This window comes from Megalobrama amblycephala, linkage group LG19, assembly GCF_018812025.1.
Source record: "Megalobrama amblycephala isolate DHTTF-2021 linkage group LG19, ASM1881202v1, whole genome shotgun sequence".
In the NCBI taxonomy this organism is placed as follows: Eukaryota; Metazoa; Chordata; class Actinopteri; order Cypriniformes; family Xenocyprididae; genus Megalobrama; species Megalobrama amblycephala.
The window spans coordinates 9,826,302-9,852,940 of record NC_063062.1 but is presented as its reverse complement, the minus strand read 5'-3'; the positions used below and the strand labels follow the sequence as shown (position 1 = coordinate 9,852,940).

The following is a 26,639-nucleotide window of genomic DNA, read 5'->3' as shown; positions in this document are numbered from 1 at the left end:
ACTTTACAATTTACAATATCAGTCATCCCAATTTGTCATTGACAATAATACAACGTCCAATAAATAAATAAATAAATGTTAAGAATGTCAACCAGGGGTGCGTTTCCCAAAGCAAACTATGGTCGCAAGTTCCATCGTTACCAATAGAGTTCAATGGGACCATAGCTGGCTAACGATGCTGTCTGGTTGATCTCAGCATCAACCCTATCACGTGGTCACTGAGGAAAACTAAGATGCTTGACATTTGCTCACAGTTTCCATTGAGGTTACAGCTCATGTGTGACTGCGACATCTAACCTGCCCTGTACCTGTCATTTACTTTCTTACCTGTCTAAAGAAACATGAGGTCATCACGACATCACACGCAGTACGAGATTACACCGCACACACGCATATCAACACAATACAGCTATGCTCCACCTCCATTGACCTTAGGCGACAAGGCAGCAGAGCAAACCTCCCTCACACAATACCTGCTGAGCCTCAGAGCTCATGCTTGCAGTATTTTATCATACGCTTATTTCACTTTAAACGAAGCAGGATTCAGTTGTTGCGTCTAACATTTTCGGATAAAAAGCTAGTTGAATACATAGCAGAGACTTTGTACATTTGGTCCAATTGTTTTCCCTCCAGCAGACCGATTCGCAGATCACCCGGGAACAACTAAGCGGTAAGTGAACCAGACTTAAAGAATCGAGATTTATAGTTGCCAAATAGCCTAAAACTCGCTTGTCTGAAAAGATGCAACTGCAACGATAAACGTTTTTGATCACGCGATTAACTAAACAAAGAACTAAGCTAATGTATTTTAATACTGCCTGTTTTTTTACGAGAGCATTGTACAACAACAGCATGCCTTACTGTAGTTTATTCATAAATAAAGTGGATTTATTATTATCATCATCACTGTAAACCTACACTAGTTGCCTGTATGCTAGAGCAGGATCAGGTGCCTTTTCCCACGCTGCACTGTCACAGTGATGGTGCAAGTCAAGTTTCTTTATCAAATGCACAACGATAACGCATCCAATATTAATTAAATGTAGGCTAATGTTGGAAATGTAGTTGGGTCATTAATCATAAAAGGTGCCTTTTCGTGTTATGCATGAAAATATGTGTAAACAATGACAGAACACTAACCTTTTACTTGATAAAGGCATATTTCCTAACACCACAACAACAAAAGTTGTCTTCTTTGTGTGTTGTGTATTCAGGTTACCATCATAACCCATCTTTGCTAAAATGTTATATATCTTTTTTATCACTTTATCCTATATTCTGTTTGGTTTCTTATAAAGTCACCCCCTTAAACCATGATTTTTGTATAAACAATAGATAATTGAAAACTGGATATTTGATAATGACTAAACTAACTGTTAACTGTAGGTTTTTATCTAGCTGATCGGTTTTGTAACGCCAAAGATGTTATTTTCTGATAGAATATATGAAAAACTTTTATGTAAATTATCAATTAAATACACTTTTTTAAAAAATAAAATTTTTATATGGAAAATGCACCCATTTCATGTAATGACCCAGTTTCTCCAGGCTCCACAAAAGAAAACAGACAATTTTAGATATAAGATAATAGTTAAAAGTAAGAAATTGAATATACAGCATATTTAAATACAAGTATTTATGATATGAGAAAGGATACAATATGATGGACTGTATAGGTTACAACATAAGGAATATCTCTTTAAACATGCTGAATGAAAAACTACAGACTGCCTATTGAGAGTGTGGTAAAAAAATAATAATCCTCCTGAATTGTTTGCTTGAAAATTGCATAACATTTGTAGGGGCTTTCAATGTCTGAGTATTGGTGAATGCAGATTAACCCATTTAATCCCATTTGTGACAAATTTATGTTGAAGAGTTTGGAGATTCTAGAAAGAGTTGTTGTATTATACACCGTTATAAACTACAAATGAAAGTGCAGGTTTTCTTGAAGTAAATTCCTGTTTTGCTACGCATGTAGTTTGTTTCATTGGGTTATCTTAGGAGACAAAGACATGTGGTGGAGAAATTTGGGGCTTAAATGAGCTAAGGGTTTAAAACTGGCATACTGTACATGGCTAGTTCTACAAGAGTTGAATTAAACATAGTGGGTGGCTTTTCTAATCCTTTCTTGGTTTTCAGAAGCTCCAGAGACATGGATTTAAGATTGGACACATTTTTGTGGGAATGACTGATTCTGATTCTTAATCAGACTTCTGTTGTTGGATATAATGCTGGATTACTCAAGATGACTGAGTTGAATTATGCTTTCATAAGTGAAAACGGGAAGGAAGTGGATAAAACTTTGGACTGGAGTTGTATAGACTGGCATGCAAGGAAAACGGTAAAAGGGACGGATGCACAGACTCAAACCCAATGTGTGCAAAGCGAGGACAAAGACACACAAACGGCTAGTCCCTTCATAATGCGAATAGATTTAGGAAGGACGTCGTCCAGACTGAGGTATGGTTCCCTCACGGAGTCTGACGGCATACCCGCACATTTATTCCAGTTTGATAGACAAGCCCCGGCCCGCATCTCCACGTCCCCCACTCTGAGGAGGATGAGGAGTACGAGAATCTCCTACCGAGAGCCAAGCAAGTTGGACGGTCCTTTAGGAGAGGAGTCTCCCACTCCGACGAGTCCCATTTCTCCATTATTCCGGCTGAAATCTCCACTGGCTGTTCAGTTGGATGGAGAGAGCGGGAACTTTGAATCTTCAGTGATTCATGGGAAAATGAGATCACACAGATCAAAGACCCTTGACAATGGTGTCATTTGCAAAAGCAAAGAGTCTCGTGATTCAAAAGAGCCTGTTTCTGATAGCAATGAGAGCTCCACCGATGACAATGAGCAGGTATGTGTCATTAAAATGATACAGGCTTGTGTTCCTAACCCTACATATATCTTAATTCAAACTGTTTTTTACATGGCGCTCTGGAATACTTCATTCTGATTGGCCAATCGCCCTATCTACTCTGGTGTTCTGATATTTCCATATCTAATTTCCTAATTTCCCATCGTCCATAACAACGCTGTACATCAGACTGCTCATACAGATAAAAAACAGTGTTATAGTGTTAAAGCAGAAGCTTTAAGGTAATATAAAGGTAAAATGATCAATTATACACTTAATATATATTTATGTTCACTTATGTATTTATTTGGTAAGTAGCAGCGTAAAAAAGATACTATTATAGATTTTATTGGTATTTTAAATTAGCTTTTTATTTTTATATTTTCTGTGCTTTTGACATTTTTATTCATTTTTTAAAAACTATTACTAGTTAATATTAATATTAATTTATTTTTTATTTCAGTTTTAGTTAAGTTATAGTGTTTTATTTATTTATTATTATTATTATTTCAGTTAGTAGTTTTAGTGATTGAACTTAAAATGATTTCAGTTAGTTTCCAATGCATTTAATTTATAGTTAACAAAAATAGGTTAAGTTTTAGTTAATGATAATAACCCTGGTCCTGATCACACTGTCAGTGTTTATTTGATTTTCTGGTTACATATTATCCTTTTCTAAATCGATAATAATCAGTTTCATATGATATGTGATACAATTTTTTTTTAATGTGGCCTGTAAATGAAATGGCAAGAGTCTTTCTGCTTTTATCAAAGAAAGCCTCTTGTCTCTTGTCTCATTATTCTTTGACCTCCTGAGGCAGTAGTTCACAATAAGAGCTTTTGACAGCAATTGAATCAGTAGTTTCATGCATTGACAGCTTCAAGCAAACCACGTCTCCTCTGATGAGGCTCCATTCAGCGCAGTCAGCAATCACCAAATAATGGAGGGGTCAGTGAAGAATCAAAAGTATAAAAGCGAAGCCCCATTCACTCCTTTCACACATTCATCCAAGCATTTCCACAATGGAGTGAGATACCTTTAGATGTGAGAACTATAGAAGCCTAGTTGTATGATGAAATCTTCTGAAATTGATATTATGCAGCTGATGACTTGTGTTTTTTCTTCATCAAGTACTTACTGCTCACGTTTTGTTGTATCTGCTTTTAATTACAGGTTAAAGATCTCTGCCATAAAAGGTAGGTGAGCTGTCCTTATCTAATGTTTTGCATAAACCGTCCTCACCCGAGTCATATTTGCATGTGAACCGTAATTACGTCCTTAGTGTCCTAGTCACTTTGTTCTGTGTCAAACCAGCATTTTCTCGTTCACTAAAACTACACGGCCAGTACTTGTTGCTCAACATCTCTAATTTGAATAGTTGTTTCATTAATCCAGGAATTTGTTTGTGTGGAAACACAACGTTTGTGGTAATGAGGCCAAAGCAAGACGCTTTTCCAGTAGAGCGCCACCATGCTGGCGCAGGGGGTGCTGGGATAGAGGGAAGTTCATTGTTCATTGTATTGCTGCTTTGTTAGCTGCACATTAACTTTTAATGGAGAGTTATTAAAGTTCCATCATTCGGCCCTGTACAGCCGAGACAAACTCTCATTAGTGACGCTTTTCCCCCTTTCGGGCCCATTCTGCTTGGACCACGGTCATCTTTTCAGCGGTGGATAATTAGTGGCCTTAATTACAGTATGGCACCGTCTGATTGCAGTGCTCATCCCTGGACGGCGATTGGATGGGACAGTTTTGTTAAGGGGGCATCTTTATTCTGTGGAGGTGCGAGGACAATGCTCCCTTCTTTGTGGTCGTTCTGGGGCTGGGATAGTCGGCATAGAGGGCCGCTTCATTCTAGGATCGCATTGTGGATGCGCCTCTAGATAACAAGCCATTAGCAGTGACCTGTTTTTAATGTCTGTAAAAAGGAGATGCGCTGAGTGGCTTTTTACTGGTAGGGCTCCAAAGCCTAATGTACTGGCATCTGTGTGTCTGTTTGCATCTGCAAAAGAGAAGTTGGAAGTGTAAATAGCGAAAACATAGGGGTTTTTATGAGCCTTTCAGAGTATCTCTGAAAAGGTCCAAAAGGAAGAAAATGACAAAGTAAAAGGTTAATAAGGAAGTATTTGATGGGTTCATTGTGCCAGGTACCGTGGGAATGGGTGTTCCCTTTATAATGCTAAAGAATTCATATCTCATAGCAACTTTATATGAGTCAAGTTTTTATTGGTATATGAGCCAATTTTCAATGCGATGAACACAGAAAGACTGATAATAGTATCTGCAGTTGTTATTGTAATTAGTTCTTCAGTTGGGGTTCTTGTTATGTTCTTCACAAACTCAAGGTGTGTACACCAATCTGGGCATCCATCCATCCATCCATCCATCCAAACAATGGTGTAATAACTTTATTCATGACAGATTTATTCAAGCATACATTAAGTAATAAAGACAACAGGTTAAGTAAAAATACAATGAATATGTAAAAAAATGCCCCTCTCTAGAATACGTCCGTCCATCCATCCATGCATCCAACCATCCATCCAACCATCCATCCATCCATCCATCCATCCATCCATCCATCCATCAAACAATGGTGTAATAGCTTTATTCATGACAGATTTATTCAAGCATACATTAAGTAATAAAGACAACAGGTTAAGTAAAAATACAATGAATATGTAAAAAAATGCCCCTCTCTAGAATACATCCGTCCATCCATCCATGCATCCAACCATCCATCCATCCATCCATCCATCCCAAACAATGGTGTAATAACTTTATTCATGACAGATTTATTCAAGCATACATTAAGTAATAAAGACAACAGGTTAAGTAAAAATACAATGAATATGTAAAAAAATGCCCCTCTCTAGAATACATCCGTCCATCCATCCATGCATCCATCCATCCATCCATCCATCCATCCATCCATCCATCCCAAACAATGGTGTAATAGCTTTATTCATGACAGATTTATTCAAGCATACATTAAGTAATAAAGACAACAGGTTAAGTAAAAATACAATGAATATGTAAAGAAATGCCCCTCTCTAGAGTCCATCCATCCATCCATCCATCCATTCATCCAATCTCTCTGTTTGGCCTATGACTTTCAAATTTCTAGGCCTTTACATTTCAGATAAATATTTGTAAAGCCAACAGTCAAAGTTTGGCTTGATCAACCTTTATTTTTTACTTTATTGTTGTAGTAAAATCAGATTTGTATTTATTACATAGATGGAAGGTATGATTGACTCTTACTTCCAAGCTCTTATTGCTCCCCCATACCCGCGTTTGAAGATGTAAGCCCCTGTAAACTGTTTATTGACACGCATCACATAATGGCACATCACTGAGTCTCTGTACAGATGGATAGGCACAAAGCTGAGCGTGACTCAAACAAAAACCAGACTGTCGAGTTGTGTGTGAAAACAATCATAACACTGCCTAAAAGCCCTTAGGATTTTATGTCAAAATGTAACATGGGAACTGAAGCAGAGCAGAACAGAACAGAAATTCGCTATAAGGAACTATACTCTTGCTTTATCTAATATAGTGATTATAAACTGTAATAATGATTATACAGTATAGGGAACTGCAAAAGAGCGGAAGAGACAAGAGACTGTTTGTAGTCCACCACAAAAGTGAGCTTATGAATGTTTACATTACATGATTTTTTTTAGTAATATTTTCTTCTAAATTCAATTCTGTTTTCAATTTCTTATACATAAATGTAAATTTGTAATGCGAAGAACAAAGATCACAAAAACAACTTTTATGTTTTGTTTTTTCACTTTTAGTGTTTTAGTTTAATTTCATTTTAGTTTTGCATTGGCTTTGCGGTTAATGAAGGTTTTTAAACCAATAGTGTTTGTCTTAGTTTGGCTTTTCATCTATAATTGACCCTGGTTAAATACAACAGAGGCACAAGAGGAAAAAAACAGTCATTTGACTTGATTAATAATGACTTCACTCCTACTGCCGCAGGCTAAAAATCAGGGTGCTGGTTTTCCGCCCTGCTGCTGCTCTTTGTTGTTAACCAGTGAATATAATAATCTGTATCTTCCAATATATCCTACTGCTCACTTGTCCGTTGACAGACTTTTAAATCCACCATGCAATGGTGTGCAGGTACAGCTGTTACATGGTATGGTTTTGTTTATCATCTTTGCAAACGCAGTTCCGGCTACCTAATACTAGCAAGGCATGTTAGAAATGTGAACATGGAATTCTTTGATTTCCTGCTAAAGCAAATCTGGCTTGAAATTTCAAGTTTAGCATGGCTAGGCTCTGCGTAAAGAGATTACTACAGCACTTTGGCCAAGGTTTATCAAACCTTCCCAGATTAATTTAGTGAAATAATTGTTTTCCGAGGTCTAAGGAGCTATTGTGCTATTCTGGACTGGATAAAGGTTGAATTAGTTTGGCAGAATTGCAATTCACGTGCAAATCTACCCTCTAAGCTTGTGGTGAACTTGTAGAAAGTGTCGTTATACAAATTCAAAGCAAATAAATGTTGAAAGTGATGTTCTGTGGTTAACCAACATTTCAGTGACATATTCATCATGCATACTTTGAAAGACTGGCTGCCTCAGGGACCAGAATGTTCTGTGAACTCACCTGTTCTCTTCTGGTTTGCTTTTTCTCAGGCTGCAGGAGAGGAGGCGGAGCTCTGTAGTTGTGAGTCTTCCTGGATTGGATGTTTCCCCTGGAGATTTGTTTGTGTCCAATGGCGTTGCTGATATTTTAAATAAATCAGCCTATTCAGGTTAGTCATGCCTCAGTCAATGTCATGACTCAGGGTTTGATATGAATTGCTAACATATAGTAACATACAGGTGCTGGTCATATAATTAGAATATCATCAAAAAGTTGATTTATTTCACTAATTCCATTCAAAAAGTGAAACTTGTATATTATATTCATTCATTACACACAGACTGATATATTTCAAATGTTTATTTCTTTTAATTTTGATGATTATAACTGACAACTAAGGAAAATCCCAAATTCAGTATCTAAGAAAATTAGAATTTTACTTAAGACCAATACAAAGAAAGGATTTTTAGAAATCTTGGCCAACTGAAAAGTATGAACATGAAAAGTATGAGCATGTACAGCACTCAATACTTAGTTGGGGCTCCTTTTGCCTGAATTACTGCAGCAATGCGGCGTGGCATGGAGTCGATCAGTCTGTGATACTGCTCAGGTGTTATGAGAGCCCAGGTTGCTCTGATAGTGGCCTTCAGCTCTTCTGCATTGTTGGGTCTGGCATATCGCATCTTCCTCTTCACAATACCCCATAGATTTTCTATGGGGTCAGGCGAGTTTGCTGGCCAATTAAGAACGGGGATACCATGGTCCTTAAACCAGGTACTGGTAGCTTTGGCATTGTGTGCAGGTGCCAAGTCCTGTTGGAAAATGAAATCTGCATCTCCATAAAGTTGGTCAGCAGCAGGAAGCATGAAGTGCTCTAAAACTTCCTGGTATATGGCTTCGTTGACCTTGGACCTCAGAAAACACAGTGGACCAACACCAGCAGATGACATGGCACCCCAAACCATCACTGACTGTGGAAACTTTACACTGGACCTCAAGCAACGTGGATTGTGTGCCTCTCCTCTCTTCCTCCAGACTCTGGGACCCTGATTTCCAAAGGAAATGCAAAATTTACTTTCATCAGAGAACATAACTTTGGACCACTCAGCAGCAGTCCAGTCCTTTTTGTCTTTTGCCCAGACGAGACGCTTCTGACGCTGTCTGTTGTTCAAGAGTGGCTTGACACAAGGAATGTGACAGCTGAAACCCATGTCTTGCATACGTCTGTGCGTAGTGGTTCTTGAAGCACTGACTCCAGCTGCAGTCCACTCTTTGTGAATCTCCCCCACATTTTTGAATGGGTTTTGTTTCACAGTCCTCTCCAGGGTGCGGTTATCCCTATTGCTTGTACACTTTTTTCTACTATATCTTTTCCTTCCCTTCGCCTCTGTATTAATGTGCTTGGACACAGAGCTCTGTGAACAGCCAGCCTCTTTTGCAATGACCTTTTGTGTCTTGCCCTCCTTGTGCAAGGTGTCAATGGTCGTCTTTTGGACAACTGTCAAGTCAGCAGACTTCCCCATGATTGTGTAGCCTACAGAACTAGACTGAGAGACCATTTAAAGGCCTTTGCATGTGTTTTGAGTTAATTAGCTGATTAGAGTGTGGCACCAGGTGTCTTCAATATTGAACCTTTCACAATATTCTAATTTTCTGAGATAATAAATTTGGGATTTTCCTTAGTTGGAAGTTATAATCACAAAATTAAAAGAAATAAACATTTGAAATATATCAGTCTGTGTGTAATGAATGAATATAATATACAAGTTTCACTTTTTTAATGGAATTAGTGAAATAAATCAACTTTTTGAAGATATTCTAATTATATGACCAGCACCTGTATATTTATACTCACAGAACTAAATCTTAAAGGAAGCATAAGAGTATTAAAGTTGTTTTACAGCATAATCTGCAAATTACAATACTTTAACCTTGTTTTGCTCTTATGTTTTGTATAAAGTTAAAGGATTAATTCACTTCAGAATTAAAATTTCTTGACAATTTACTCACCCCCATGTCATCCAAGATGTTTATGTCTTTCTTTCTTCAGTCAAAAAGAAGGTTTTTCGGGAAAACATTCCAAGATTTTTCTCCATATAGTAGACTTCACTAGATGGGTTGAAGGTCCAAATTGCAGTTTTAATGCAGCTTCAAAGGGCTCTACACGATACCAGAAAAGGAATAAGGGTCTTGTCTAGTGAAACGATTGGTCATTTCCTAAAAAAAATACAAATTTATATACTTTTTAACCACAAATGCTCATCTTGCACTGCTCTGCGTAATCACGTTGGAAAGATCACACGCGACGTAGGCGGAAGTACCGCGGTAGGACGAAAATCTCATCTCATTTTCTCCTCCAACTTCAAAATTGTCCGACAACGTTGTTTTACTTCTTTTTTGTAAAGGGCGTTTGACTTAATCTTTGCACGTTCGCTTTGTAGACACTGGATCGGTACTTCCACCTACATGTTTATGTAATGCATGGCACATCACAGAGCTAGTGCAAGATGAGCATTTGTGGTTAAAAAGTATATAAATTTTCTTCTTTTTTTTAAAAAAAAAAACACCAATCGTTTTAGATAAGACACTTATTCCTCGGCTGGGATCATGTAGAGCCCTTTGAAGGGCACTGAAATGGCATTTTGGACATTTCAACCCGTGAAGTTGAAATGTCCAAAACCCCAGGTGAAATTCACTATATGAAAAATCCTGGAATGTTTTCCTCAAAAACCTTAATTTCTTTTCGACTGAAGAAAGAAAGACATTTACATCTTGGATGGCATGGGGGTGAATCAGGATCATGAAATTTTAATTCTGAAGTGAACTAATCCATTAAGCATTGTATTATTGCATTTTTTACAGACACTAAGAAATCAAAGTGGCCGTTCTCGAGGCGTAGCACAGTAAGTGCAAATATTCCCTTATTTTAATGTTTCAGTACCATCATGCAGTTATCTCTCCCATGACGTTTTGATCTGCTGCCAGTTCTGTGGTTGTTTCCATCTGCAGATACTCTGTTGTAATTTTTCAGATGCTTCGTGTCATTCAGATGATGTCTAGCACATAGTGTTCACTGACCCACTTTGAGCTAAATCAATTTGAATGCACGCATACCCTCCTTGTTTACTGTTAATCAATTCCGTTAACAGAAAACAACAATAAAAAGGCATGTCTAACAGAGCTCAAACATGTCCTGATATCCAATCTTCTACACAGTTTGTGCTCAAACACAAAGAGACCTGTTGAGGGCAGGGCAGTGTGATGTTGAATAAATGTGAGTGCTGTTTTCCAATAGACAAAAGGGAAGACTCGCAGCGTGGCCGACATTGACAAGTGTCTCGCTGGCATTCAGATCCAGGAATGGAGAGACACAGACTTTCAGACATATAAGGTAAGAGTTCAAAACTGATGCTTGCTATCTGTTGAAAACCACCTGAGATCAGCTTCAGAGCTCAAGTCAAGACACCTAGGAGTATACATATGTAAAAAATTTAACTAATAGATATCACCATACTTCCCCAGTTGATTGATTACATTAAGAATTACAAAATTCTTGAAATGTTATGTTTAAGTATGCAAATGAGGCATTATCTAATTAAATACAGAAATTTGAACATTGCATAATAAGGTTTTTACAGAGGGGATTTTGTAAGCTTGTTTCTTTGTAAGCTTGTTTCTGTGGCGGAATAAAAAAATTAAAAATGCTGACTTTTTTTCTCACAATTGCGAGTTTATATCTCACAATTCTGACTTTTTTCTCAGAATTGTGGGATAAAAACTCGCAATCGCAAGAAAAATGTCAAAATTGTGAGATATAAACTCGCAATTACAAGTTATAAAGTCAGAATTGTGGGATATAAATAAACTTTCAATTGCGAGAAAATGTCAGAATTGTGAGCTCACATTTTTCTCAGAATTGCAAGTTTATATTTTGTTATTCAGACTTTATAACTCGCAATTGTGAGTTATATCTTGCAATTCTGACTTTATATTTTTATTTCTGCATGAAAAAGTGTCTTGCCTTAAGGACTCAATTTCCTCTGTCCTTTTTTCAGGATATGTCTTTGGAGGACTTTTTGAGAGGTCGCTCTGAGCTGGAAGCAGCGGAGAATCCAAAAGCCTACCGAAAACAGGAGGCCATTTGGGAGCTTTTCACCAGTGAATGTGTCTACTTCCTTGATCAGCTTATGGTTTTAAAAGAGGTGAGAACATGGTACCTTCAAATAGAAGACAAATACAATTTTGGCTCTGGTGCCAAACGACCATTTCGTCACTCTGTAAGGATAGAGCTTAAATGTGTTTGCCTTTGTTCTCCATATAGGTGTTTTTGACCACACTATCAGAACTGCAGATGAGAGATTGTCTACAGGACATTGACTCCTGGAGGCTCTTTGCAAATCTCAATGAGCTCTGTCTGGTAAGACTTCAATTGGTTTGTTGGAAAAATGAGACTGGAAATTTAGCAGCTGCAGTTTTTTGACTGTAGTCTGGTTTATCATATAAAATGTTGTTCTCTTTTTTGTTTCTTGCTGTATTTCAGGTTAGCTTCGGCTTCCTTACTAGTCTCTTGCGTGTCATTAAGGAGATGTGGACCAATCCAGACAGCAATAGTACTCAATCTCTTCTTGAACTCCTTAGAAAGGTAGGATACCATGGGTTTATAATAAATATATATATATATATATATATATATATAATGTATGTATGTATATGTATATTACCATTCAAAGGTGATTATTTGAGCAAACATACAGTAAAACAGTAAAATTATTACAATTTAAATAACTGTTTTCTATTTTAATGTATTTTAAAATGTAATTTATTCCTGTTAGCAGCATATTAGATATGGCAATCAATCTAATATGCTGATATTTTTGTGGAAACACTTTTTTTCCCAGTATTTTTTGCTACATTTAAAGTTCAAAAGAACAGCATATATTTGAAGTAGAAATCTTTAACAATGCAAAAGTCTTTACTGTCTCTTGTGATAAACGTACATACAAAATAACTCATACAATCTGAAAAAAAAAAAAAATACTCACAGAAATGGAAAGTCACGGTCAGTTACCTTTAAACACAATATATAACTGCCCAAACCCACACATGAGATCTGACCCCTGAGCTACGTTGTGTTTACATAATGTATTATTATATTAGACAATGATTGTTTTAGGCAAATGATTGTTTTAGAAAACAAACAAAAAAAACTGAACACTACTAAACATTTGTTCCCTTTTTGCTGAAAGATAAAGAGAATGTTTTCCCTATTGTTCTGTTCTGATCACTCTCCCATATTGACTGTTGACTTTACAGGCGTTTGGTGAGAGCATTTGCCATTGTCTACAGAAATACTGCCTGAATTACAGTACGGCCATCTTTTATCTGGACAGCCTGAAACTCAGGGAGGACTTTGGCTCTTTCGTGAAGGTAAATGTGGCAGGCAAGATTTGATATGGTAAATCAGGGCTTGGTCTCAATGTACTGACAAGATCTAGGGAACAGGGCAAATGTTATCACACGAGGTTCAGACCATGCAGGAACATGGTGACCAGGTCGCTGGTGAAAAAGTGTTGACTTAGCTACCTTCCCTCGCTTACATTATAAGCTCTCACTGAGTATTGTTCATTATTGTATACTTAAGCTGTCTCCACATCAATTTTGACCTGTCACTTTTTGCTTTTCCTCTCAGTTGCACTCAGCTGATTTGTCATTTGACAGTATTATATTCATGACAAGAAGTACAGTATTATTAAAAAACATGTCCCTATTATGCTTTTTCAGATATTACCTTTATGTGTAATACAGCTGTTTGTGAATCTAAAATTCTGCAAAATTTGAAAGATCAAAGTGCACGTCAAACAGAGTTTTGTCACTCAAAAGAAATAATCTATTCTAATCTGCCTGAAACAAGTCAGCAGTAATTCCAGTCTTACTTCCTGCACGAACCTATGTGCATTTTCCAGACAACAACATCTACTTTGACCTGCCCTCAAACACTTTAGTAGTATCTGAGGCTTGGAAGAGTTTGCTTCATGTAGTTGATGCTGTTTTCTGCGCTCCAAAGCAGTTCCACTCCGCATGCACTTCCAAAGGATGAGGACTTGGGCTTGAATTGATGGGGTAAAACCAAAGCCATTGCGGCTGTTCGTATCACTGTGCATACAAGCACTGAGGAAGCCTTAACAGCTAAAATTCAGATATGGTAATGGACATTTCGGCTGCTCACAACAGACTGGGCCATCTGACCAATCAGAGCAGATTAGACTCTTGGTAGCGTTTTAGAGAGAAAGAATCCTTTATCGTACCATTTCAAACACTGAAAAAAAACTCAAAAAAAAAAAAAGAAAGAAAGTGGACCTATTATGTCCCTTTTTACAAGATGTAATATAAGTCTCTGGTGTCCCCAGAATGTGTCTGTGAAGTTTCAGCTCAAAATACCCCACAAATAATTTATTATACCATGTTGTAAATGCCCTTTTTTGAGTAGAAGGAAAAAAATGCTGTTTTGGTGCATGTGTCTTTAAATGCAAATGAGCTGCTGCTCCCCACCCCGCTTTCCAAAATAGGGTGGAGCCTACAACTTGTGCCTCAGATACTAATCATCTGTTTGTTTTTTGATTATCATCTCTATCTCGGTCAATATCACTTGACATTGCAGTGCTTTATCATCTGCATGCGTTTTAAAGCCATATCAGTCTGAACTTCTGATATATGGTTTTCTGAGCGCACACATCTGAAGCATGCGCACAGAAAGCTGGCTGTCAGATGGCGCGTCCTGTGAGTATTAAACCAAGTGTTATTGCGATTTAAACTGGCAAAAACACACAAGGTTATGTCAAAAATGCACAAAATTGACATTAACACAGTTGGTTATGTCTGTGAACGTAAACAGCAAGTAAAGAAATCGCATGTGTATATTAGATTTGTGTATTAAAGTGAAAATAGCATAATGTACAGTACCTACTGCTATATATGTAGTTAATATGAATCAAACAACAAAAGAAAAACAGAAAATCACTCACTGTTTGTAACACGGTTCGTAGATACGGGAAGAAGGAGGTGGGAACCGGCGAACATTCAACATAACTTTAATTCCAAAATAAACAAAGAACAAAATGAAAGTAATTCCGGCAGACCCTCGCGGACGTCTGCCGGCCACACAAACATAATAAAACATAAAATAACATCCAGGCCTGGTCCTCTCTCGTCCTTCACTGTCGCCGCTCCTCCTTTTATGCTTCCGGAGCTCCTCCGTGAGGGACTCACGGCCGGTGCGCCTCGCAGGTGAAGCTAATTATCTTCTCGCGTCACCGGCCTCGCGCCATTCCCTCACGGCTCTCGCCTGCCCTGCTCATCTCATACCCCCATCGCCCCTCGCAGGCTGGGGGGTACTCCCGAGCGCTCTACTCCCTCCCGGGGCCTGTCTCGGTGGCCGCAACACCTGGGGGTAAGAACAGACGAGACGAGAGAAAGGAGACGGAAGCACAGGGAGCGACAGAACGAGAGAGGGAAGAGAGGGGGGAAAAAAATCTTGGTCCGGTTCCCGGACACACTGCCGCTCAGTCCTCAGCCAGCCGAGAGGCTCTTCCTCGCGGTGCCATGCGATGGCACTGGACGCTCTGATGGCAGCCGGCAGTGAGTCCGCCGTCCCCTGCTCCTCCCCTTCATGGTGGACGGTAGCAGGCTCCGGCGCAAAGCAGACGACAGCACTCCTCTGCTCCCTCCAGGACGGCAGCCACCCCACCTCCTCCCAGGAGCACGGCATCCCATTCTCCGTCCCACCTTTCACAAGGCTCCAGTACCACCGCCTCGGGCAGCCTCTCGCAGTCTTCACTCTCCGACAGCATGTCCCTCCTTCCTCACGGGTTTCGGCACCAATGTAACACAGTTCGTATGTACGGGAAGAAGGAGGCGGGAACTGGTGAACATTCAACGTAACTTTAATTCAAAATAAACAAAACGAAAGTAATGACGGCAGACCCTCGCGGACGTCTGCCGGCCACACAAACATAATAAAACATAAAATAACATCCAGGCCTGGTCCTCTCTCGTCCTTCACTGTCGCCGCTCCTCCTTTTATGCTTCCGGAGCTCCTCCGTGAGGGACTCACGGCCGGTGCGCCTCGCAGGTGAAGCTAATTATCTTCTCGCGTCACCGGCCTCGCGCCGTTCCCTCACGGCTCTCTCTAGCGCCCTGCTCGTCACACTGTTTCTGAGTGAATAACTTGAGTAGCTTTAATAAGAATAAATTTCTTACTTGAATGCTGTTGTTAAATGCTCTGGCAAGGAGATAAAGATGGCGGACTGTGTACAGCGCACTCAGGACGGTGTCATTGCTAAATTGCTAATAGGGCAGAGTCCGTCAGCAGTCATGGGTGGGACCTACGCATTTGTGACGTTGCAAAAGCTACAGTCTGCAAACGGCTTGTTCTGAGACACTGCTTATGATTTAATGGGATTAAAAAAGAGGAGTGGGTAGATTTTCACCATTATAGGGTGGTTGTGCACACACTGCCGACACATTTATGTTCAAACACCATGTAAAAGTGAATTTTGCATAATAGGTCCCCTTTAATAGTACATCTTTCTTCCCATCCCTCGCTCTTTCTCTCATCCAGTGGTGTGAACGTAACGAGCAGTGCCGCAGGCTGCAGTTGAAGGATCTGCTGGTGATTCCTCTGCAGAGGTTTACACGGTACCCTCTGCTGTTGAAGAACATTGGGAAGAGGAGTTGCTCGGAGGCCGAGGAGAACACTATACAGAGCATCGTGGATCTTGTTGACAGAGCCATCTGTAAGTCAATGGCATTATTGTGACAGTTGAAAGTACAGATGCACAATATGAAAATTCATGGCAATACTAATATGCAGAAAATTATTTTCATGTTACGTCTGGTAAATGATAAATGCCGGACATTAAAACTTTATACTATTTGTCTAAATAAATTAAAAATAAAACTGTTAAAAATAAAATAAGTAGTTTTAAATGCTAAAAATGAATATAATATAATAAAAACATATAATGTACTACTACTTTTTTTAGGCAATACTTGTGTGGAAAAAAATGGATTTTACTTTCTACAGCTATGCTGCTTTGTTTCTCATATGAAGATGCTTTGATCCTGTTTGTGTAAAACGCTCACGTCAAACCAAGAATTAGAAGCAGTGAAAGGTGACTTTTCCTGTTCTCGGAGAGAAGCTGTTTGTGAGGCGTGTTGTGACAGCCACTGTGAGAAAAGATATGCAGTGTGACAGCTGCAAAATCAGAGTGAAAGACAGAGCTATTCTTGACTGAAAGATGTGAGCCAAAACAGTTGATGCCAAGTATGCCATGTTTTAGTTAGCCATGAAGTGTGACAGTGCATTTTAATTTACGTGTCGTGTGAAAGCCCAGTTATCTTTTCTGAAGCATTACACACCTTGTCATAAATCCATTATATTTTCATCATGTACATTGTTTTGATAAGGAAACGAGATTAATGCATTCATGCATTCTTTGTTAGCCCTTTCGTGTTAAAATAATTTTAAAAATTATACTGTTTTTTAAAGATATTGTTTATAAAATTATTTTGATTTAAAATGTTTTTTTGTTTTATAAAATGGATGAATTAATATATATAATTTACTTACACAAACTTGTTAATCAGAAATGTCGCTATGATGGTAATAACCATGTGGTAGAGATACAAGATTTTGCTATTGACACACAACAGGGTCTTGTCCTATATTTAGTCATTTTAAAAGACAAAACATTTTTATCTTATTTTGAAACAAATAACCCATTAACTGACTATGTGTGATGGTATACATTTAACTTTCAACATAAAAATGCAGTGAAATTTATGGAATAAAAAATTTAAAAGGTAATTGCAACTTTTTATCTCACAGTTCTGACTTTTTTCTCGCAATTGTGTTTATATCTCAGTTCTGACTTTTTCTCCGAATTATGAGTTTATATCTCACAGTTCTGACTTTTTTCTCGCAATTGTGTTTATATCTCAGTTCTGACGTTTTTTCTCACAATTGTGTTCATATCTCAAAATTCTGATTTTTTTTCTCACAATTATGAGTTTATATCTCAAAATTCTGACTTTTTTCTTGCAATTGTGAGTTTATATCTCAAAATTCTGACTTTTTTCTTGCAATTGTGAGTTTATATCTCAAAATTCTGACTTTTTTCTTGCAATTGTGAGTTTATATCTTGCAGTTCTGTCTTTATTACTCACATTTTGTGAGTTATTAACTTGGAATTGCAAGACAACGTCAGAATTGCAAGATATAAACACAGTTCTGACTTTTTTCTTGCAATTGTGAGTTTATATCTCAAAATTCTGACTTTTTTCTTGCAATTGTGAGTTTATATCTCAAAATTCTGACTTTTTTCTTGCAATTGTGAGTTTATATCTTGCAGTTCTGTCTTTATTACTCACATTTTGTGAGTTATTAACTTGGAATTGCAAGACAACGTCAGAATTGCAAGATATAAACACAGTTCTGACTTTTTTCTTGCAATTGTGAGTTTATATCTCAAAATTCTGACTTTTTTCTTGCAGTTGTGAGTTTATATCTCAAAATTCTGACTTTTTTCTTGCAATTGTGAGTTTATATCTTGCAGTTCTGTCTTTATTACTCACATTTTGTGAGTTATTAACTTGGAATTGCAAGACAACGTCAGAATTGCAAGATATAAACACAGTTCTGACTTTATTTGCAATTGTGACTTTATAACTCACAATTCTGACTTTGTACTAAGAATTGTGAAATATAAACTCGCAATAGACCTCTTTGGAGCAGACGTCACAATTACGTCACTTGCAGCTGCGCGCGCATAGTGGTTGCAGAAAAATAGCGGTAGCAATTGGAGGAAAATGTGCAAAATCCACAGAATATGAGAAAAACGTTTTGTTGTGCCTCTGGATGTTGGAATCGGAATGCAAAAAAATATAGTCTTCATTTTTAAAGAAAACCATCGTTGAAAACGTCCTTTGAAGCTAAACGGAGACGTTTCACAGACTGATGACACCTGCAAGGATTAGTCTACTATTAAAGCAGGAATTTGATGTAAACAGTAAGTCTACATAATATTCACATATACAGTTCAGAGGACATACATACATAGCAGTTACAGCATGACATAATATTTAAACCTATAACATTTTACATAGATAACTTTTAAACATAGTCTATAAAATTTTTATTTCACAATTCTGACTTTTTTTCTTGCATTTGCGTGTTTATGACTCCCAGTTCGGCCATTATAAATCGCAATTGTGAGTTTATTTCACAATTCTGAGGGGAAAAAAGTCAGAATTGCGGGATAAATTGCAATTCAGAAAACGAGTATAACGAGTTACAGGATAACGAGCATATCTCACAATTCTGTTTTTCTTTGTAAGAAATGTGAGATATAAACTCAGGTTTGCGAGAAATAAAAGTCAGAATTGTGAGATATAAACTCAAAATTAACTTTTTTTAATTCTTTCATTTCGTGGGTTCCATAGACTGCTACTGCTCAACTGTCATTTTCTGCAACCAGGTAGGCTCCGCCCATAAAAAACGTCATCGCTGTTTGCAAACACCAAATTGGTCTAGGTTGTTTGCACATGACGTCACAGCAGCAACGCGAATGAGTCTGGAGGGCAGGGAGTGATTTTTTTATATAGGAATCCTATCAAAAACTCAAAATTCGTATGTTTTGCGTCGTTTATGGTTGCTCAAATTGATAAAATCGAGAACCCAGAAGGTGTTTATATCGTTTACATAACTTTTACCGTTTTTTATAACTTATATCGGTTTTTACCTTTTAAAGTTGTCGCCTTTAATAGCGTTTTGCGTCTGCTGATACTGAAATGAATATGGATACCTTACCTTATTTATTTTTGACTTGGTTAAATATTCACATTCTTCATGGTATCATTTGCAGGGAAGAGAAGCTATTTTATCCCATTGAATGACAATTTGGTGTTTTCACTACATTTTTGTAGTATTCCGTTCACAATGTTGATCTGGTTACCATGAGAACAGTGTCACGCGCTGCTGCTTCAGCCAGCATATGGTAGAAAATGTCCAAATAAATAAATGTTTAACAAGCTGACAGAAGTCGATTCAACAACAAAGACAACACTTTCAAAAACACTCAGCTATGTGATTATTTTATTGAGTGATAGGGAGTGGGTTAAATCAGTAACGTTATTAGATAAGAAATATGGCGTCTCTCCGTCACCTCCTCAACCTGCTCTCAAGCGGCGCAGCGTTTTTTTCCGTTGAGACGCTTTGTTGCTATGATATGGAATATCCGCGGCACTGTTACTTAGAACTGATTTTGCAGGTAATTTGTTTCAGACTTAAAATGTTGACACAATATGAAATTACTTTGCTATGTATTTTCGGAGAGCAGCAATATTAATTTCTCATCCATTTTGTTTCTTTTTATTGATGTCGCTGTACAGCAAGAATGTGACAGTTGGACGGAGTTGTATTTGTCCCGCCCCTCCTTCACTCTGATTGGATGGCTGGCTAAAAAGTGACAGTGATGAGCGCAGCGTTTTACTCAAAGTTGAGCATTATTCAACTCGAGGCGACCAGTAAAAAAACGCCGAGCTCGCAGCGCTTGAGCGTTAAAAAGACGCTCAGCGCCTCGTTACGCTCCTGGCGCTTAAAAAACGCGGCGTTCCCATTGAAAACAATTGAAAAAGTACGCTAGCAGCTGGAAAAAACGCTTAGGTGGACACACGGCCTAAAAGGCAACAATTGTATTACACCGTCCAGCGATATAAACAAACCCAGACTAGAACTGAACACGGCGTGACGGCAGCTTTACATCCTTTATATCTACCTCCTTGATGGCAGGAAAGTCTTTCAATTCAGTGGACAAGTCGCTCCTCTTCATAACATAAAGATCACGTCCAACATATGTTGTGATTTTCTGTTTATACTTTTCTAAACCAGCACAGAAAGGACTTTTCTCCATCTCTTCCATTCTAATTTTCACTGCTTGCCCTCCACTGGTATTTTGCGCGTCACCAGAACCACGTGATTGCAAACAACCTATTGTGAGAAAAAAGCCTGAATTGTGAGTTAAAAAGTCGCAATTACCTTTTTTGTTTTTTATTCCTTGGCGGAAACAAGCTTCCATAGAAACTGGCTGTTATGTTTTCAATAATATTTCTTGATGTTTGTTGTGATGGTAATGATTGCACTTGACTGCTCCAGGGCTGATTTATGACTAGACAGGCTTGAAATGAATAATAATAGGTTAATCGTCTATACAAAAGCAATTTTCTTAATCCAAAACATTCCAAGATGGCAGCAGCTCATTTCAACACACTTTATGACACAGTTTAACCGATATAAGGGTGTGTGTACAACTCTTCCCGGTGACTTTCAGTCGTCTGATGGGTGTGGGGTTCAAACAACATGAATGTTTGTCATTGTTGATGAAAGAGCCTTTACTTGGAACGCATTAGGAAGAATCTAGAACTTAAATAAAGTCGATTGTCTCCAACTGAACAACCAAAAACAGGATCTGTGGTGGTACAAAAGCATTAATGTTTGTTTGGGGAGGTGTGGATTAACTCACTGAACCTTTCACAGCCAACCACCTTTGTGTGGGCTGATGATACAATAAGATACCCACCCAAATCTCTCTCTTGCTCTGTTTCTGTTCAGATGATCTTGAAGGAAAAGTAAAGTGGTTGGACAACTACCAGAAGGTGAAGCAGTTGAAGGAATCTCTAGTGTGGCTTCCTGTGTGGGAGCAAGACAAGAAGCCAAATGTTCCTGAGGTCTGTGTCAAATGTCAAAAAAACACATTATCCTTAATAATGTTATTTAATAGCTTCATTTGAACTGTATTCGGGACATTGATGCAGTTTTTTAAAAGTATAAAAAAACCTAATGGAGATATAATTAATTTTTAAGTTTTATTAAGTGTTTACAATGAGATTATGTGGTTTTTATGATCAATTAACACTGCTTTTGTCTTCTTTTTTTTTTTTACAAGATGGACAAAATTTGTCACCAAAAAAGTCAAATTTATTACCAAATGACACTTTTGGTTATACCGAATGACGATATTTTCAAACAATACTAACAGGCTGATATCTAGCCAGCTAGTTAGATTGCTAGCTAGCTAGGAAAAGTACAATCAGACATATTATATTTAAGTTTTTTAAATATTACATTTTCCATGTTTTATAGCGGTTGTACCAAATGACCGGATGTTTTGGGACACACGTATGAGCAAGTGAAAACATAAATTTTTCAAATAGTTAAGAGAGAGTTAGTAACTTTGCTTCACAACCACAACCATGTGGTCCTTTGCAGGTGTCTGAATGATGTCACATCCTGTCACATGATATTGAACGCATGACTTGATCCAAAATGGTCGCTTTATATTGGTTACTCCGACATTTTTCTCATAATAAAGCAACGACTTCTATACATAATTTTAATACCATTTTGCACTATGTTGATATATGATATAAAATCATGCCAGAATAAAGAAGTATATACATTTATTACATTTTAAGATATTTTAATCACTAATTAAATGGCTGTATTGGCTTTTGGACGGTTAAACCGAATGACCTTTTGACACTTAAAAATCTTTAAAATACCTTTATATGTAGCAAAATATAATTAAAACCTTTTTGATTCAATAGAAATGATCTAGTTGTACTACCTTACGTACTTTGGATGTCATATCTTTGTTTTTTTATTATTATTAAGGCTTTTGGACAAAAAAATGTCCCGTCACATTGACCCATATATAGAGATTTAACGGCTGTGCATGTTTTATCCTTCACAGAATCTGAAGCACTTGCTAAAAGCTGTAACCCTGGAGAACCTGGTGTCTCACCGTAGTCTTCTGCATGATGGGAAGCTCGTTCTCATAGGTCAGATAGCTAAAGCAGTTTTTCTCATTGGTCCACTTATGCATTTAGGATGGTTGTGTAATGTGAACTTACATTATTTCTTCTTTTGCACATAGAAAATGCAAAGTTGCATGATGTCTACCTGTTTCTCTTTGACGAATTCCTTCTAATCACGAAGATCAAGAGAAGCAAAAAGGTGCGGTTATGTTTGTTTTTAAAGTTGTATATAAAGATTCAAGGGAAGTGTGACTGTTGTTTGCTGCTATTACTGTAAAAGGCCTAGCAGCCCTGCCTCTGTTGACATAAATCAAAGTATCTGTGACGCGTACTAGCGTGTGACGGTAATGTGAAAATGGATTTGTTGATTCTGTCTGGGAGTGATTATTGATTCAAGCCATTACTCCCTACACGCTAAGGTTAAATAGAGATCAGTAGATTGTGACAGATCATAATATTGTACTGACTACTGTTACTGGTATTTTATCTTTTATATGAGATGCATTTAGATTCACAATGATACAAATTATAATTTTGCAAAATAATATACAGATTATATCATGAAATAAAAAAATTACCCCATTTACTTTTTAAATACACTACCGTTCAAAGGTTTAAAATAAATTAAATTGGTCAAAAGTGTCAGTAAAGACTTTTACATTGTTAAATAAAAATTATATTTCAACTTTCTATTCAGCAAAGTATCCGAAGAAAACAGTTATTGTAAATTGTAATAATATTCCACAATATTACTGTATTTTTGTTCAAATAAATGCCGTCTTGGTGAGCATAAGAGACTTTTTTCAAAAACATTAAATCATATAGACCCCAAACTTTTGAATAGTAATAGTAAACATTTTCCTGGAGTTATTTGAGAGAAAAAAGGGCTTTTAATTAAATAAAATGAATAATAATTTATAATTTAATTTTAAATGTAATACAGTTTGACCTTTCTAAAACCTTACCAATAGGTTTTATTGCATGATTTTATTTAAATGTTATGTCATTTAAAGTTATTGTATATTTAAATAATGCAGCATCAAGGCCACTTTTCATAATTCAATCAATTCCTGGTTAAAAGATGATGGATACATGTCCAGTTCCATCCTACATTTATTTTAAGTTTCAATATTTAGTTTCACTTGGAAATACAACAAAATACAGAAGTAAACGAGTTACAGATTATGTTTTATGTTGCATTTAAGCACATGTTAGCATTCATCTATTTGAGAATGGCCAAACTTTTAAACAACTAATATTACAAGCATGTGTTTTTGTATTGTAGAAGTCTGGCATAGTGGAGTCGAACGTCCTGCGTCCGGCTGCGGGTCAAGAGCTTGAGCTCTTATTGCAGGAGGGCTGTAGTTTTACTGTCCTGGACCAGCCCATCTCACTGGACCGCCTGCAGTTAAAGAACATAGACCAGTTCAATGCCACAGGTGTTAACGACACGCACAGACACACCATGATGCATTCTTTGGATCATGTTGCAGTTGTTTAGTGCAGTTATGTAATCACTTAGCAATGCAGACATTTCCATTGAGGATGAATCCATGTGATCAGCACTGATAATGATGTAAATACAAACACCTAAAAAAAGTGTTCACTGTTGTCTTTGAATGTTTCAGCATCTGGTCTGCCCAATTCATTCATAATAATGCATCAGAATCGTTACCAGCAGTGCATTGGAGTCTTCATTCTACAAGCCCAGACTGAATCTATGAAGGTGAATATGAGATCCAATATGAAGGTGGTAACAAGATCCAGCTTATTTATGTTGGATTTCAACAGGCCCAGGCTTTGATTTCCACCCAAAACCCCTAATTTGCAAGCTCAACCAGTGCTGACATGCCAAACATTCATCAGGTTACTCAGTACTCTTAATGTCATATTTACATGACATTGCATTGAATGTTCTAAGATGCTTTCTTAGAAATTTCAACAGTTTTAATAACTTGACATTGCTCAAGTACAAGAACCAAAGTCCTTTTAAGATTAGTCCATTCAATCAGCAACCATATTAAAAACTGAAGTAATGACTGCTGAAAATTCTACGGAAGAGGATTAGGGCCAAGCAATAATAAAAAAATAAAACCATCTCGAGATTAAAGTTGTTAAATTTCGAGAAAAAACTCGTTAAATTTCGAGAAAAAAGTCGAAATAAAATGTTGAGAATAAAGTAATTAAATTATGAGAAAAAACTTGTTAAATTACGAGAACAAATTTGTTAAATTACGAATTTGTTCTCATAATTTAACGACTTTTTTCTCGTAATTTAATGACTTTATTCTCATAATTTAATGAGTTTATTCTCAACATTTTATCTAGACTTTTTTCTCGAAATTTAACAACATTTTTCTCATAATTTAACAAATTTGTTCTCGGAATTTAACGACTTTTTTCTCGTAATTTAATGACTTTATTCTCAACATTTTATCTTGACTTTTTTCTCGAAATTTAACGCGATTTTTCTCGTAATTTAACGAGTTTATTCTCAACATTTAATTTAGACTTTTTTCTCGAAATTTAACGAGTTTTTTCTCGAAATTTAACAACTTTAATCTCGAGATGGTTTTATTTTTTTTATTATTGCTTGGCCCTAATCCTCTTCCGTAAAATTCAGCTTGGTCTTCACAGAAATAAATTACAATAGGAAATGGATATTTTAAACCGTAATAATATTTCACAATATTACTGTCTACTGTGTTTTTGTTCAAATAAATGCAGCAAAAAATGTGTCAAGGTAACATTTCAAAAACATATTTAAAATTGGCAATTAAATCTGACAGCAATGGTATTATAAACTTGGCTTTTAGCTCAAATCATGCAAAGAAAAACCTAATCAGGCTGTATATTGTGTATGTTTCAGAAAGCGTGGGTGTCTGTGATTGAGGATGCCATCAATTCTCTGCTGAAGCAGGACTGTCAGCAGCCGCGGGTCAAGAACTCTTCTCTTTATCTGGAGTCTTCACAGATCTAATTTATACAGAGACTTTCTGTAGAATCTCCTCCAGAGTGCCAAAAGACCAATGCAATGCAGAATGCATCTCATTTACTTTCAAGGAGAAGTTCAGCCAGAAATGAAAATTCTGTCATCATTTACATGTCGTTCCAAACCTGTGTGACTTTTTCTCTTCTGTGGAACAGAAGTTTAACAGAACACAGTACGATGGGAACTGAGGCTGTCTAACTAACTCTTAAAAGGACAGAAGTATTATGAAAGTCCTCCATATGGCTCACATTGTGCTAAACATCTCCTTTTATGTCCAAGAAAGAAAGTCATAGAGGTATGGAACAATGGTATTTGACAGTTGGTGTTGATTTTAAAGCGACGTTTTCCACAAAACATTAATTTATTCTTTTTTTTTTTTGTTAAAAATTGATATACAGCACAGCTGTAACAGTGGTGACCCCTGAGCAATTTGAAGTTCCACAAGAGGAACAAGTTTTTTTCAGTTCCCTTTTTGAATTTTTGGAGAACGAACAATGTTGCACGTTCCTGTCGCAAATAAAGATGATGAATTTGTGTGTGTCACATGGACATGTATTGTGGGGGAAGTTGAATGCTTAGATGAACCCCTGTAGATTGCAATACAGTGTTTGTAAGTTAGCAGTTGTTCACATTTGTATAAATTAAAAATGTCTTTAAAACAATATGCTCTACATTGTGTTTGAAATAATTTCCATGTTTGACCATGAAAAATAAAATATCGTGAAGTTTTTTTACATTGTAACCAATGTATAAAATTTTAAATATATATATTTATTATATATAAAATAAAAACCAGTGTTAACTAAGGGAATGTTTACACAAAAATCCCAATTCACACGGATCCGTGAAAATGACTAAAAATGCTGTATTATGCATGCCAGGCCAGTAGTTGGCGATGTCACTTTGTAAAGAAACACTACACGCCTATAGACTGAACACAATACTCATGCACATGATGTCACCATTTTCACAAATTCACGTTTTTTTTTTAGTATACACAGAGACGATAATGGTATTGTATTGAAAAACTTGCAAAAAGTTTCACTAAAAAAAATGAATGGCCAAAACGCATACGTTTTCTGCATTTAGTTGAAAACGGTGTTGTGTAAACAGCTCCTAAAAACAAAACTATTAATCGTTTTCAGTAATTGAAATAAAGTTGAAATAAACTACAGGACCACTTACACAACATTTTTAGCTAAAAATTGAAAACTTTTTATGCGCTTTGGCCATTGGTTGTTTTGGGCGCCTGAAAACGAAACCTTTTGAAAACAGGATTCAAAGTGCACGTTTTTGAAAACGTTACCATTATGATT

At 36.9% G+C, this 26,639-nt stretch overlaps 1 protein-coding gene across 1 annotated transcript; it reads left to right on the top strand.

Annotated features, from left to right (window-relative positions):
• The first annotated feature begins 227 nt into the window (after nt 1-227).
• plekhg7 (pleckstrin homology domain containing, family G (with RhoGef domain) member 7) lies at nt 228-26,035 on the top strand. The gene is made up of 17 exons (XM_048169075.1): nt 228-670; nt 2,143-2,857; nt 4,032-4,054; nt 7,511-7,629; nt 10,323-10,363; nt 10,756-10,851; nt 11,516-11,662; nt 11,782-11,877; nt 12,001-12,102; nt 12,774-12,887; nt 16,078-16,252; nt 21,127-21,242; nt 22,268-22,355; nt 22,451-22,530; nt 23,617-23,770; nt 23,960-24,057; nt 25,201-26,035. Exons 2-17 carry the CDS (start codon nt 2,249-2,251, stop codon nt 25,309-25,311), a joined length of 2,169 nt encoding a protein of 722 aa, XP_048025032.1. The 5' UTR covers nt 228-670; nt 2,143-2,248; the 3' UTR covers nt 25,312-26,035.
• The last annotated feature ends 604 nt before the right edge of the window (nt 26,036-26,639 follow it).